The sequence below is a fragment of the Pholcus phalangioides genome, unplaced genomic scaffold (genome assembly GCF_987345545.1).
Source record: "Pholcus phalangioides strain wild (caught in Gottingen) unplaced genomic scaffold, Ppha-v1.0 ptg000018l_1, whole genome shotgun sequence".
In the NCBI taxonomy this organism is placed as follows: domain Eukaryota; kingdom Metazoa; phylum Arthropoda; class Arachnida; order Araneae; family Pholcidae; genus Pholcus; species Pholcus phalangioides.
In genome coordinates this window covers 14620795-14636210 of record NW_028301611.1, presented here as the reverse complement: position 1 = coordinate 14636210, position 15416 = coordinate 14620795, and the positions used below count along the sequence as shown (strand labels likewise).

The 15416-nt window shown below is 38.4% G+C and overlaps 1 protein-coding gene across 1 annotated transcript; it reads right to left on the bottom strand.

Moving 5' to 3' along the window:
• Positions 1-2496: 2496 nt before the first annotated feature.
• On the bottom strand, positions 2497-13361 carry LOC149071762 (uncharacterized). The gene is made up of 3 exons (XM_089248006.1): positions 12455-13361; positions 12134-12273; positions 2497-2565 (listed from the first exon to the last, which is right to left on the bottom strand). Exons 1-3 carry the CDS (start codon positions 13359-13361, stop codon positions 2497-2499), a joined length of 1116 nt encoding a protein of 371 aa, XP_089104132.1.
• Positions 13362-15416: the final 2055 nt, after the last annotated feature.

Below are 15416 nucleotides of genomic sequence, written 5' to 3'. Positions count from 1 at the left end.
CAAGCGCAAAGTACCAAAGAGATATGAGAAAAACCTCGAAGTACAAGGCGTTTAGATGTGACGCGTGCACCTGAGACAGTTTTTGCCTTATTTATATTTTCTTGCCTCGCGTTATATATTTCAAAGAGATGAAGTCTTTGAAAATGAATACCAGAGCCTCCTCATGTTTTAAAGAAATAAGTTACACACTTAAGAAATATTGTTTCTTTTTTTATTATTATTTTCCTTTTAAACCAATAAGATGTTATCTCTGTGAGTGACAGCTGGTTTATAAACGCATTTCATATACATATTTTTTTTTTCTTTTTTTTTTCTTGTTTTTTTTCACTCAAAAGCGGCAAAAAATTGTGCATGCATTTATACATTATAGAACTTTAATGCTACCACACAGAGACTTTGAAGACTGTGAGAGATATGCTTAATGCTGAAGGGATTTTCAAAGAGATATGTGAATGTCTCCGCTTAAGAATTTCGAGTGCAGTGTACTGAATGTGTGTTGCGTGTCTATTTTTGTATTTATATTGGATTGCATTTATATTATTATTTATACACATATTTTTTTCCTCAAATATTTCTTTATCTGTGCTGGATTTTGTTTAGTTTCTTAGGTGTGTGTTTTTTTCCCCCGTTTAGATCTGGACACGAAACGAATACGATTTACTATTCCTTGAATATATGCTATAAAGGATAGTAAATAACATGCAGTAGTACCGGTGGTTATCTGGGTTAATGGTGAGGCAAAAGAAGATAACACAAACCGAAAATCATGGTAAAGCTGCTGGCAATTGAAATATTAACATTATAATAATGTATAATATATACATACATATATATATATATATATATATATAACGCTATATATATATATAGCGTCATTGTGGTATTATAATAATGCCAACGACTTTCAAAATACATTAACTAATCCCAAAAAAATCTTAATACGCAACAATTTTCCTCCATACACACATCGGACTTACTTCCTCCTCACGCCAATAACTGTTCACTTTAAATCTGACCGCCAACCTTAGGACTAATCACATGGTATGTACTTTCACCTTCTGAATCTTCTCTTATTGTAATTCGTATATTTCCTTCTTTCATGTAATAGTACACAAAAACAAATAATTTTCTAAAATGAAATACAAATCCCGTACGTTACAACTGTTAGAACGGTTGCACGCCGGAATAGCTACACAGGAGTGGCACCCACACCTTTTAGTTACGGTTGAATTACTACGAAGATCTAGACCAAGGGAACTTTTTAGCCGTGGACAATTTCTATTGTTCACCTCAGCATGCAGAAATTAGGATTTCACGAAAAACTCATATTATGAGTAAGAAGTTAAACTTTGCGGCCCTAGAAGCAGACATGCCATAAAATCTGCAAGATAATAGGAAGGTTTCTACAATTTCGACTTTTTAACAGAAATAATACCACCACCATGCCAACCGTGACCCCCGCTCTGTCCCCCTAGGGGATATAAGTTGTTACGTTTCAGGAGACGTGGGCCACGGTGGCAAAATCCAACCACATCTAAGACCTGTAAGTCACCCACACCAAGCCACACAGCCAACCAGGGGTGCAGCTGCACCCCTCATACAACTTCACCTCCCACACACTTCCCCACTTGTTGTACATGAAATGATATCAATAGAAAGAGATATGGGGGAACATGGGCAGGTGCATGGACGCACATCGCCTCCAAGCCACGAGTGTGGTACAGCCCACGAAAACTATTTTACAGAAATAATACACAAGAACTTCACAAGAATCTTAACTTCCAGCGGTTTTCTTATTGCTGGTGACAAAGAACGAACCGTTCCAACGAAATGCCGAAAAAACCTCTCACCATTAATATTATGAATCAAAATTGTTCGTCTGAATTAATAGCAACTTTGTGACAGATTTATCAATAGAATAAAAAGATAAAGGAAAAATTCCAGTCACGTAACACTTGGTGCCTGAAATCTCTTAAGCCTAATTAAGCCTATAAGCACAATTCGGGGAAGTTTATTATTACTCAAAATTTGTGAAATATATATTTTGAATCAAATTCTTTTACTGTGATATCTCTTAGAACATTACAACGAGAGAGATATTTTGTTTCACCTTCGAGATAACGTCATGAGAGATTCAATTTTGTTTCCCAGTAAAATGTAGTAATTGCGTATTTTGTTTTAATCATATTTGCTGGTCATCCGGGTGATTCGAAATCTAAGAGACGAACCGAGATGAGAGATTTAATTTCCGGAAATTACCGGAGCTTCGGTTCTAAATAGGATTTCATCGGTGATTCGAACGCAAAACCGAAATGTGCCCGATGAAATTCATTACTGAGCTCTTCTATTGAGGCCCGCAATCATCGGAATAATGACATTTATCATGTTTAACAGCAGGACTCGTCACTGAGCAAGCATAAAATATATAATTTCTACATATTTTCTGTATTTGTGCAGAAAATCTGCTACTTTCATTTTTAGAAAAGTAACTAGGATCTATGACAGTTGTGCATAGCCTCGGACAATAGCAGACGTTGGATTTTCGTGCACGACCATCGTTCGACCCTAAAGGGCATAATAAAGGGGGTTCAAAGGTTATGGAGAGAAATCATGCTGAGCCGAAACCGCTAAAGCAATATTTATGAAATTTGGTCCGTAGTTATGTATGCGGCATCTGGAGTAAGGTGGCATCCGGTGACTTCTGGCACCCCGGTGGATCGCTTTCAGAAGAGATGAGCCGCGGTTTGTTCTTCTTTAGGAATGGCTATATATCTACGTGACATCTGGAGAAAGGTGGCCTCCGGTGATAGGAACGACCATGGGAGGCCCACGGATCTGGACAGGAATTTAGCTGTGGCGGATCGCCTTCAGGTATGGCTATCTATGTAGGTGTCATCTGGATCAACTTAGAACACCTATGCCACAATATTAGGAAGCTGATTCAGGGCCGGCCCCCTACCGGGACCACGGTTCCGCCGAGTTAGACGCAGGTTACTGAAGAACGAAGTACAGAGGAATGCACCCGACTCATTTCTTCATTTTATTGACATTAGGATTACGTTGGCTTACTGGGTGAGAAAGTGGGGCAAGGGACACACCAGCTCGTGTTTCACCTCTTGATACTCTCCTGCCTTCGAGTAAAAGCCCCGATTTTCATATTTCATCCCAGAATCTCAAACTTTTCGGAACACCTTATTGGATGCCCCGTGACATCAATTTTCTGAGTGACAGCTGAGGGTTTGGAGCATTCCCTTCCCCATCGAGAGAGAAGTTTGATGAGTCATCAAGGGAAAAAAAAACAAAAACGAAAAACAGCCATTTTCAAGAAAAGATGAGAAATCAGGAACAAAAAGAAACAAAGCATTTTTACAGTATCTGCAGAAATTCTAGGTCAATTGGTCTGAAATTTTTCATTTTAGGTTCCAGGAAACTTCCCCGTCGAACGAGACTGTCATGAATAGTCATGAGCGGAGGGGGAAGACAAATCAGAGAAAACCTTAAAACTATAATTCACAGTGGAAGATTCAGAGCTTAAGACGTTTTAATGTTCAAATATTCCAGGTATTCATAATGGGTACATATTCAGAGATATCAGCTATTTCAGGTCACAAATTAAAAACTATTTGTTATGCATGGTAAGATTAGGGAATCGAAATTCAGAGCTCTTAGAAATTTAAATAAACATTTCACGTACCAGATCTGGTTGTAAATATTAGTCGGTTACATCGGTGAAGCCAGAAAAGATAAAATCCGGAGTGGTGATACTAAGAAAAGTCCCGGGGCACGGAAGACTCCAAGTACGTCATACTTCTTGAGGAAGGACCCATGGATGACGAGGTCTGGGTAAATCGTGGTCGCACCGTTGGGACATCATCTGCTCGGAACCAGTGGACGGACCGCCTGGTTGAAGTAATCTCTTTCCATCGTGACGCCTATGGGCTCGCCGTACAACTCAACGTGATTCAGTCCATTAGAATTGGGTGTTCACCCATTTCCATACTTTATTTCCTGCCTTTACGGTAGCTTTAAACCCGGTTTTTACATTTTTGGATTGTAAGCCGGGGTAAAGACAACCTCGCTCGATAGCCGTTCGAACCAGAAGAAGGAAAAACTTGTATTTTCTCTTTTTCTTCCTGCCCGTTCTCCGGAACAGGTTTTTCTTTACGCCAAAACAGCCTCTTGGCGACGGTGCGCAGGTCGTTGGCGGGAAAGTTGTGTGACTTCACAACATTCCCCCTGTCCTCCCCAAAGATTTTTGAGTAACAAAAATCGTGCGATTGAAACAACAGGAAGAAGGCCACAGTGAAATGTAGGAGGAACAACACTGATTGTGCTGATGCATGCGCAACTGACAGGAAAACAAAATTATATCAAATTATGAACAAAAGAGCATGTGGTACATGTGTATGCCTGCCACGACAGGGACAAGGGAGATCCACCCACTCAGAGGCCATGTTTTGACAGTAAATTAGAAAGAAAAAAATTACATAATTGCATATATTTCATTAACAAAACAATGTAGAGCAGCATGTGCTTGAATTCTGGGTAAACATAAATACATAAATATCATTTGTGTGTTCAAGACAGTTCCAGCATTTGAGTACTCGATGTCACTCAGTGTACATCAATCTACGTTTTGTAACACTTTTCAATGCTCAAATGATTTTGTATGATTTAGAAATTATATACAAAATTTTCTATAGGAATTAACACACTCTCTGATTTCGGTCAAGCACGAAAGGTAAAGTTCCTCCAATGGGGAACCAACGGGGCAAGGATCTGGGAGAAAACAGGAGGAGAACAACACGGGCAACACACAAAAAAAAGTTTCAGACTATTGATACTGCTCCTACCAGATACTCCACCCCATGTTGGATACCAAGAAGATAACATAACCCTCGTGAAGACTGCAAGGTGCACCTTGACAGTCACAAGAACCAATGACGGAGTGTCTCAAATTATTATTCTTTTTTTTTGTTTATGCCCAGAAACAAAAAAAAATTCCTAATATGTATAAACCCCAAAAAAAAAATTCCATTACAACCAAATTCCAGAAAAAAAACAATTAACCTATTCAAACCTCCTGGAGTCTCTATTTCTCAAAGAATAATTATGATTTCTAACTCTCATATCAGGATTATTATTGTTATTATTTACATTTTTACTTACCGCTACCGATTTCCCAGGGACAGTAATCAATCTATCCACATGAACCTTCATTTTCCTACTAGGGTTATCCACTTTTTGAATTTCAAAGTTCACAGGGCCCAACTGCCTGATTATGGTAAAGGGACCTTCATTAGTTTTGAGTAGCTTGCGGCTAAGCCCCGGTTTACCTTGCGGCATATGGCAATATACAACATCTCCAATTTGTAGCTTCTTATCCTTGGCCACCTTACTACGGTGTATGCTTGGCACAGTCTGTGAGACATATCTTGGACATACGCGGTGTGGTCCGCAACGGTTGTGACAATAACCTTGCGGGTAGAATTATGTCTCTCCCATAAAATAGATAGGCAGGCTGTTCCCCTGTGGCTGAATGTACCGCTGTACGATGTGCCAACAGAGCGAAAGGAACGTGTATGCACCAGTCACTTTGTGTGTCGTTGACCAAATGGCTCAACGCTTGTACTAGAGTCCCATTGAGTCTTTCCACTACCCCATCGGTCTGAGGGGGGGGGGGTAGGGATATGTCTGAACCTTTTTAATTCACAAATACTTATAAATACCTTGCATAGCCTCTGACAAGAAGTTTGAACATTGATCTATCAATAAGGTTTCGGGTATCCTATGGGTACAAATGTACTGTTCTAGAACCCTGGCAACAGTTGTCGACTTGATATCAGGCACTGGATAGGCCTCTGGATATCTGGTAAGGTAATCTGACAGAACCAAAATGTATTTGTGGCCCTCTGAGGACATCGACAATGGTCCTACAGCATCCAGTCCCATGAACTGAAAGGAATGCTGAGCGATGGGGACCCTTTGTAGAGGTGCCACAGGGTTGCATACATTACCACGCTTGGCTATGCATGAATGACATTGTTTGATGTACAATGAGTGATAAGAGAACCATGCGTTACAATCCAAAAATGTAAAAACCGGGTTTAAAGCTACCGTAAAGGCAGGAAATAAAGTATGGAAATGGGTGAACACCAAATTCTAATTTTTAATTTGTGACCTGAAATAGCTGATATTTCTGATTATGTACCCATTATGAATACCTGGAATATTTGAACATTAAAACGTCTTAAGCTCTGAATCTTCCACTGTGAATTATAGTTTTAAGGTTTTCTTCGATTTGTCTTCCCCCTCCGCTCATGACTATTCATGACAATGCTCACCACTGAGTTTCATGCCTAGGGCAAACAGCTTGTCTTCCTCTGACTAGTGGGCATACTCCACCACTATCTCCAGGTCGAAAAAAAAGTCTTTGATTTTTCCTGTCCCATCAAATGAAGTTATTACGTCCGGCTATCGCCCTGGGTCTACCCTGTGCCCGTCGTGGTGACATTCTGAACAAGTGTGACAATTTCAAAATAACCTGATGTGTTTGGACACGTGTACTGTTCACAAAGGTGTTACTATGTTTATACGTCACAAATATAGTGGAATGAGCATTATTGTATATACAGTCCAAAAAACGTGTCGTGCAATCATTCTGTAAATGCAGTCAAAAATTATGGTCCAAGCACATCAGCAAAACATCTGCGACTCTGAATATTTTTTTTTTTTACAATTAAAAAAAAAAATTAACCAGGACCAGGTAAGGGGGTCAGGCACCATAGTCATGAATAGTCATGAGCAGAGGGTGAAGACAAATCGAAGAAAACCTTAAAAATATAATCCACAGTGGAAGATTCAGAGCTTAAGACGTTTTAATGTTCAAATATTCCAGGTATTCATAATGGGTACATATTCAGAAATATAAGCTATTTCAGGTCACAAATTAAAATCTATTTGTTATGCATGGTAAGATTAGGGAGTCGAAATTAAGATCTCTTAGAAATTTAAATTAACATTTCACGTACCAGATCTGGTTGTAAATATTAGTCGGTTACATCGGTGAAGCCAGAGAATTGTTGTGTTATTCAATCACAAGAATAATAATCAAAAATACTAACTTCTTAATGTCCATGGTACAATAAATATAATACACAATAATAATGATGTAATCAGTTATGAGACGGTAACTATGTATGTGAAATGTTTGTTTTTAAGTGTGGAAGAGGGGCAAAATTATGTGTGAGTGTGTGCTTGAATTATTGATGAGTATTACCATACTCACAAATCCAATTTTCAGGGGAATTATCGAAACAATCAAAGCCATAATAATAAAAATAATTTGGTTCTTTACCCATTTCAGGTAAACCATGTATTCATTATTTTATTAAATTTTCCCTCTCTCAATTACATAAGATTGTCATAAGGGGGTTCAAAGGTTACACAGAGACAGCATGCGTAGCCGAAACCGCTAGAACAATATTTGTGAAATTCGGTCACTACTTTTATCGCATGAAGCGAAGACTCACTAAGAAGGGGTTTTCCAAAGTTCGACTTTAAAGGGGGGGGGGGTAATAAAGGTTGTTCAAAGTTTATACAGAGAAATCATGCTAAGCCGAAACCGCTGGCGTTATCCATATTTATGAAATTTGGTCTCCATATCATGCCGTAAAGACTCACTTAAGAGGGGTTTTCCCGAAATTCGGCCCCTAAAGCGGTCATGAGGGTACTCAAAAGTGACATGGGACACTAATTGCTGAGCTGAAATTAAATATGAAATTTGGGCAGTAGTTTTTTATGACGTAAAGACTCACTAAATAGGGGTTTTTCCGAAATTCGGCCCCTCAAGCGGTCATGAGGGGGCTCAAAAGTGACATGGGACAATATTTGCTGAGTCAAAACCAACGGAAGCTATAAATATGAAATTCCATCAGTATTATATTTTGTAATATAAAGACTCTCCACGACGGAATTTCTGGAAATGCAACAACCAAGAACCAAGGTAGTCATCATTGATTCACATGCTATTGGAAACAATCATCTCCAAGAAATTCTCAGATTACCAAATCCACGAGAGCGAAGCCACTGGTATGGTGCCGTTCGATGCACACGAGCTCTAAGGAAATATTGAGATATACGGGGTAGCCTTAGAGTAAGGCGTTCACCCGGCAACCGAGAAGACATGGGTTTGATTTCCTGCACAAAGGCCAGTTTAATTTTCTTTCTTTCCTAAATTCATCTTCGATCCACCACCTGTTAATCCGTCGGGAATTTCCAATATTGAACTGAGTTGCATACCGGATTGAATTTTGATTTTTTGAGAATGATATTATTTTTGAATTGCCATTTTTCTATGTTTATTGCCAACAATGTATGTTCATAATTCTCCATATATATTTTATTGATATCTGATATATTATCCTGTGAATTATAATTCTATATACATCTTGCATCATTCATATATCCATATGTGTGTATATATATTCAGCTTGTTACATTTTTCATAATATTTTTTTTTTTTTAAACTGTGATGTTTGACAAAGTCCGTTATACTGATTGTTGTTAATTCCCACACCTGAACCTCCCCAACATTTATTACTCTATGCCGTGCTGTGCTCTTTTTATGGTATCGCTTTAGGTGGATGATGCAACTGCTCGATGTGAAGAGACGCCAGAATAGGATTGACTGGTTACTGGACCAGCAACTAGGGATTGATTGCAATGATGATAATGGTTTAATATGTGCCGCTGGATGAGGAACGGACGTACGGTTCTTCCCCGTTGATCCGATGGACGGGGAGTGACGGATGGTGACGTCCTGCTGTACGTCCGGCGGGACCATGGGCTGCCAGGGTGTTCTTACTGGTCATTTGCGTGGATCGGAAGTCCGGTGATGCGATGCCGGCCGGCGTTCGAGCGGTGGTCTTGGTGGCTGGAAGGGCTTTCCTTTTTCCAACATGGCCCAGCCGTAAGGTGACCTGCTTATATCCCACAAGGGACAGAGCGGGGCCATGTTTGGTGTTTGTGTGTTAATCCGTCAAATGTCACAAATCCTATCAATTTTTTAAACAAAATGCATTTCAGGTTGCTCTGAGCAGAAGTTTGCCAAAACAGGAAGATACGATTACATTAATGCCGCGGTAATTAAGGATGGGAAAATATAGCTATATTTAGCTTTTTTTCCCGTGAGCGGATTCCAAACTGGTTTTCAGGATGCTATTTGTGTATAAAGATACATATATAACAATAGAAGGTTTATGATAACAAAACAATAGACGTGATGCATAGATACGGTACACGGAGACCGGGGAACGTCTCTGAGTAAATATTTGGTGAATTTATAGTTTTCTGTCGAGCTTGAAAGTGGCATGAGATATCAGTTTCCGATAAGTACGCATTAATCAAAGACAAAAATAATATGATATAATATGCTGACAGTTGGAAATTGTAATCAAGACCTGCTGTTGGTATTTGCCTTCAAAGGCTATTTATGTACCATTTATGCGATTTTTATAATTAAAAAGTGTAGATTTATTTTGATTAATTAGTTTTTATAAGAACTCAAATTCTTACACTATGTGAAGTAGCATACACCAGACGCGAGATTCCTTTCTCCGATACGAAAATATTTTCTCCTGATTCTTATACGGAAAAACTTCATTAAACCCATAAAACAATCATTCCCCGTTTTCTGATTTTTTTTTTTTTTTTTGGGGGGGGGGCAGTGAAATAAATAGAGCTTTAACGCTTAGTATTTCACTTCGTAATGAAATAAAAGTTCTCAGTGTCATGGTGGAAGGGGTATTTTAACGAGTGATCTATTTCATTGTATGCCATAGGCCTCTGTTGATTTGGATAATTATTATCATAGATAAAAAGGAGTGACAAATTATTTTATTGTTAGAAGAAAAAGTATAAAAAAAAATATTTTCCGCAAGTGTGGAGCCCGTGAAAGTTCAGGGGCATGCGCTACTGCAGCTTTAGCCCATCTGTAGGGGAGGGGGAGACGCTCTGAACGCCGGACGAAATATCAAAACATATGGCGAATCCAAACATTTACATTCCATTTTTTTTGACAGTCCCCCTGAACTTATAATCAACTGAGTGGAACTGAATGAGAGTGGGTAAGTTAAGGAACCCTAACACCAAATCGGAAATGAACAACAGTTATTGTCAGCACGCATAATATTATTTGAGAAAATAGCGAATTATACTTATTTCATATAGCACTCTATTTGATTTCTGAGAACAGAAGATATCCTTATATAGGAAAATTGCATTGACATATATTCGTAGCTTTTATCTACGAATTTATTTTGAAGTACATCCCCTCAGACAACGACGAGCGGAAAGAAAGATGTTTGTGAGTGAAAAACGAACCGGTTTTTAATCTTTCACTCGAGGTTTTAGCGTTGCTTTGTTAGGCGTACACACGCGTCGTAACAATGGCACCAAAGAAATGGGTTTCTATTTCTTCCACGCAACTCCCGACGTAATATTACGTGATGAACACTGGACAGATTAAAACGTTCGTATGGATAGTTTAGAATGAGATCATCCATGGATGAAATTGTATGGATAGTTTAGAATGAGATCATCCATGGATGAAATTGTATGGATAGTTTAGAATGAGATCATCCATGGATGAAATTGTATGGATAGTTTAGAATGAGATCATCCATGGATGAAATTGTATGGATAGTTTAGAATGAGATCATCCATGGATGAAATTGTATGGATAGTTTAGAATGAGATCATCCATGGATGAAATTGTATGGATAGTTTAGAATGAGATCATCCATGGATGAAATTGTATGGATAGTTTAGAATGAGATCATCCATGGATGAAATTGTATGGATAGTTTAGAATGAGATCATCCATGGATGAAATTGTATGGATAGTTTAGAATGAGATCATCCATGGATGAAATTGTATGGATAGTTTAGAATGAGATCATCCATGGATGAAATTGTATGGATAGTTTAGAATGAGATCATCCATGGATGAAATTGTATGGATAGTTTAGAATGAGATCATCCATGGATGAAATTGTATGGATAGTTTAGAATGAGATCATCCATGGATGAAATTGTATGGATAGTTTAGAATGAGATCATCCATGGATGAAATTGTATGGATAGTTTAGAATGAGATCATCCATGGATGAAATTGTATGGATAGTTTAGAATGAGATCATCCATGGATGAAATTGTATGGATAGTTTAGAATGAGATCATCCATGGATGAAATTGTATGGATAGTTTAGAATGAGATCATCCATGGATGAAATTATACCTTATTTTTATAGTCATTTGTTCTGGCACAAATTGACCTAATTGGTCTTTCGCCACGAAAATCAAATTCCAATTGATAAAAAGTAGTAGGGATTTCAAAACGATGATAAAAAAGAAAAAAAATGATATTAACAAGAAATAATATCTATAATCTTATATCGCTGAACAATGCAGAATATAGATGTATTCCACATCAAATCGACATGAAAAATAGCGAGATGTAAGAGATACGTAGAGCTGGGATTACTCAGTGGCGCTTCACAATATGCACCTGCTGATTTATTTGGGGCTTGCTTCGCGGTCGCTTGTACGGAATTATGACACGGCATTTTAGAATTAGATTTAATTTCTTCAAATACAAAACATGCGAGCTACATACAAGTGTGACTTGCTACCACGATGAAGAACTAACAGAACTAAAGAACTAAACTGTTGCCATGTTACAAACAGTAATAATGTTAATAATTGATAAAAAAGGAAGAGAACAAAAATGAAACGATACCCCGATCGATACTCCCGCCCCAAAAGGGTGACAGACAATAATCGGCTGGCAAACGACATAGATGATTCACGGAACGTTTGTATAAACCATTCACAGTCTTGATTTCCACAGCTCTGACCTTTCTGTTGTCACCTGGAAAGACTTGGGTCACTCAGGCCAAGTGCCACTTGAGGGGATGGATGTCTTCCTTCAAGATAACGAGATCGCCGATAGCTATATTTGACGTTTCCACTTCATCCTTGGTCGAGGACGGGTCAAATATTCCCTGGACCATCGATTTCAGAAATCCTTTTGCAATTTTTGTATCTTGGCCCATTTGGCTTATAGACTTACCGATGCTTCACCATCACCTTCGGGTACAGCAGTCATTGGAGTACCGATGAGAAAATGTCCAGGAGTCGAAGCTTGCAGCTCGTTTGGATCTTGGCCGAGTTGAGTGAGGGGTCTTGAATTCATGCAAGCTTCAATCTGGACTGTCAGAGTAGTTAACACCTCATAAGTGAGAGCACTTCCCTTGCACGTTTTCAACAGACGACGCTTTAAACATTTGATGTTGGATTCCCACAGTCCCGCAAAGTGAGGTGATAACGGAGAAATGAAGTGTCAATTGATTTTTTTCTTCAGAGATAGCCTTCTGAACATCTTGAGATTTACAGAGTTCGAACTGCACCTTTAAATAATTGGCAGCACCCTTGAAGTTGGTTGCATTGTCCGAATACATATCTATGGGCTTCCTTCTTCTGGATATGAATCTTGTAAATGCTGCAAGGAAAGCTGCAGTACTTAGCTCTGACACGATTTCAATGTGAATTGCCTTTGTTGTGAAGCATAAGAACAACACTAAGTATGACTTGAGCCGAACCTTCGACCTCTTCAATATCGGCTTCGTTGTAATCGGTCCGGCAAAGTCTGCACTAGTTCTTTGGAACGGTCTGCAGGGCAGGACTTTGTGTGCGGGCACATTACCCAACATTGACGTTTCAGGTCGTGCCTTGAATCTGTAAGAGGTTACACATCTGTTGAGTATTTTTGTTACGGTGCTTATACCTGACGTAATCCGGAATCGCTGTCGAATCATCGAGAGAACCAGTTCAGATCCAGCATGAAAGTATTTGAGATGGAAATGTTCCACTATCAGGGATGTCAGATGATGATTTTTAGGCAGGACCAATGGATTTTTGGTACTTTTACTAAGATTCGAATGTTTCAACCTACCACCCACTCGTATCAAACCCCTTGAATCGATAAGTGGACTTGGTGACAAGAATATGTTTGTGGGTGGAAGGGGATTTCCCTTATCAAGAAAACTGTGTTCGTCCTTGAACTCTGAGTTCTGCACGATCCGAACTAATGATGGAGTAGCATAATTTAATTTAGCAAGCCTTAATGTACCAACGATTTGGTTCTTGGATTTACAATGGTGGATGAAACGAAGACTCCAAGCAGCAACACGTTGGAGTGTAACAAACGATGAATACTTGCTGATCAAACTCCATTCTTCCACGATTTCGTGAGATTGGATTACATTCACCGACTTCTTTAGTTCTGATTCCACCTCCATCAACTGGTCTGAAGGGTCGGAATGGGATGGTATCAACAAACCACTTTTACCTAACCAATCTGGTCCTCTCCACCACAAGAAATTTTCTCTCAGCTGTGACGGTGATAACCCCCTGGAGACACAATCAGCTGGGTTCCCCTGACCAGAAACGTGATGCCATTGATTTGGATCACTTGATGCGTGAATCTGTATCACTCGGTTCGTGACAAATGTCCTCCACCTAGAGGGATCCGATTTTATGCAATGAAGTACAACCTTCGAGTCAGCCCACAAAATTGTATTGTTGATTTTCAGATCTCAAGCTTCTTTCGGTTAGTTTAGCCAGCAATATGGCTCCACATAGTTCCAGACGTGGTATGGTTGTAGATTTCAATGGGGCAACCTTTGTCTTTGCACATATCAAGGCTACATTCACTTCATCATCTATAAACTCGGTGCGAAGGTAGCAAACTGCAAAATATTACTTACATGATGCATCACAAAATTGATGAATGTCCATGTTCCTGACAGTCCTTGTACTTCCCATAAGAAATCTGGGAACAGAAATGTCGTCCAGGAGAGAAAATTCCTTACTAATTTTTCTCCATCCGATATTTTGTTCATAGAAGTGGAGGAAAAAGGTTGGCATTGTTTTTTCATTGAGTTTTTTCGTCCAACATGTTTTTGAGAGAGAGAGAGAAAGCAGGTCTTTGGAAACAAGGGTTGACATTTTTTATGTAATTGGGCATAGCCACCCTTCAGGAACGCCTACACTTTTCGAAGCATGCATGGTGTTCCCTGATGACGACCCTCTGCATAGGTTCTATATTTCACTCTCATAAAATTCATTTTTGAAATCTCTTACATCCCAGTTTTGTGGTAGACCGAAATGTTCCAAACTAACCCATTATTTAATTTCAATCCTTTATTGGCCAAAAGACATAGGCACAAATTATAATTCTGATTTTGCCTTGATATATGTCAGAAGATGTATCATGCTACTGTAAAAGTTTTATGAATATCATTGATAATATGAAAATTATGGGGTGGGAAATAATTATCCCACCACCCGTTTAACACAACATGTGCATAGCGTGGGCGATGGGATAATAATTTCTCACTTTATATCTAAATAGAAAAATCAAGTGAATGAAGCAATGTTATATTTAAAATTGAAAAGTGATATATAAAGCAATTTTATTCTTTGGTATAAAACATAAAAAAAAAGTCTAATGCACAAAGAATTAATGAATATCAGAGCTGTGAATAGGAGCAAAACAAACTTTACATGAAGCCATATCAAATTTCTTACAAATCGTATTGCTTCTTTTCCCTTGGCCTTTGGGCGGCAGAATGTACAGCGCCTGTATTTAACAATACTGATTGATATATGTGATTCTTCATTTGAAACACGCAATTTATTTTCAATCACAGGCCTTTCCATCAGGATTATTTGTCTTCTTACAAATTTCCCGTGAAGGTACGTAACCAGGGCTGCAAAATGTGCTAATAAATTAATTTGCCAAAATTCAATTGTACAGAATTGTAAATTGATGTATGGGTTTCTGATGGTTAAGAGTAATATAATATAAATTATAAATGTACTTGTGTGTGTGTGTGCTTTCTGCTTCACCTTCTCTTCACAAAAGTTAATTTTCCTATTACTTGCAGACAGATGCATTTCGAGGAGCTAGAATCTATGCATGGAATGATAAAGGAATTCACTGCCTATAACATCTTTGTCATAACAGTTGAAAATAATAAAAATAGCTATTTGTAAGGCTAACGAATTCAATGATTTGAGAAAAAAACAAAAAAATATCATAAATTATGATGCATTGCGGGGAAAAAATAGGAATGTAGAATTAAAACTGTCATTCTTACATATTTTAAAGCTCTCTTATTAACAAGATTTTTAACACCATCGAGAAATTTTTAATACCAAATTGTACACCAAATTACAGTGAAATTCATTACATGCCTTTTAAATAAGTCGCTGTTACTTTAAGGAAAATTTGAACGCGAACTCCACAGAAGAATGGCATCCAGTTTCTCCTGTGGAATATTTACTTTCCC

Bases quoted from the DNA above. Each gene is read 5' to 3' on its own strand.
- LOC149071762 (XM_089248006.1), bottom strand. From the start codon at position 13,361: ATGGAGGTGGAATCAGAACTAAAGAAGTCGGTGAATGTAATCCAATCT. The intron at 12,274-12,454 runs GTAAATCTCAAG...CTACTCTGACAG, and splicing joins AAAGGTGCAGTTCGAACTCT to TCCAGATTGAAGCTTGCATG. The intron at 2,566-12,133 runs GTAAGTCTATAA...TATGCCCTTTAG, and splicing joins AAGGTGATGGTGAAGCATCG to GGTCGAACGATGGTCGTGCA.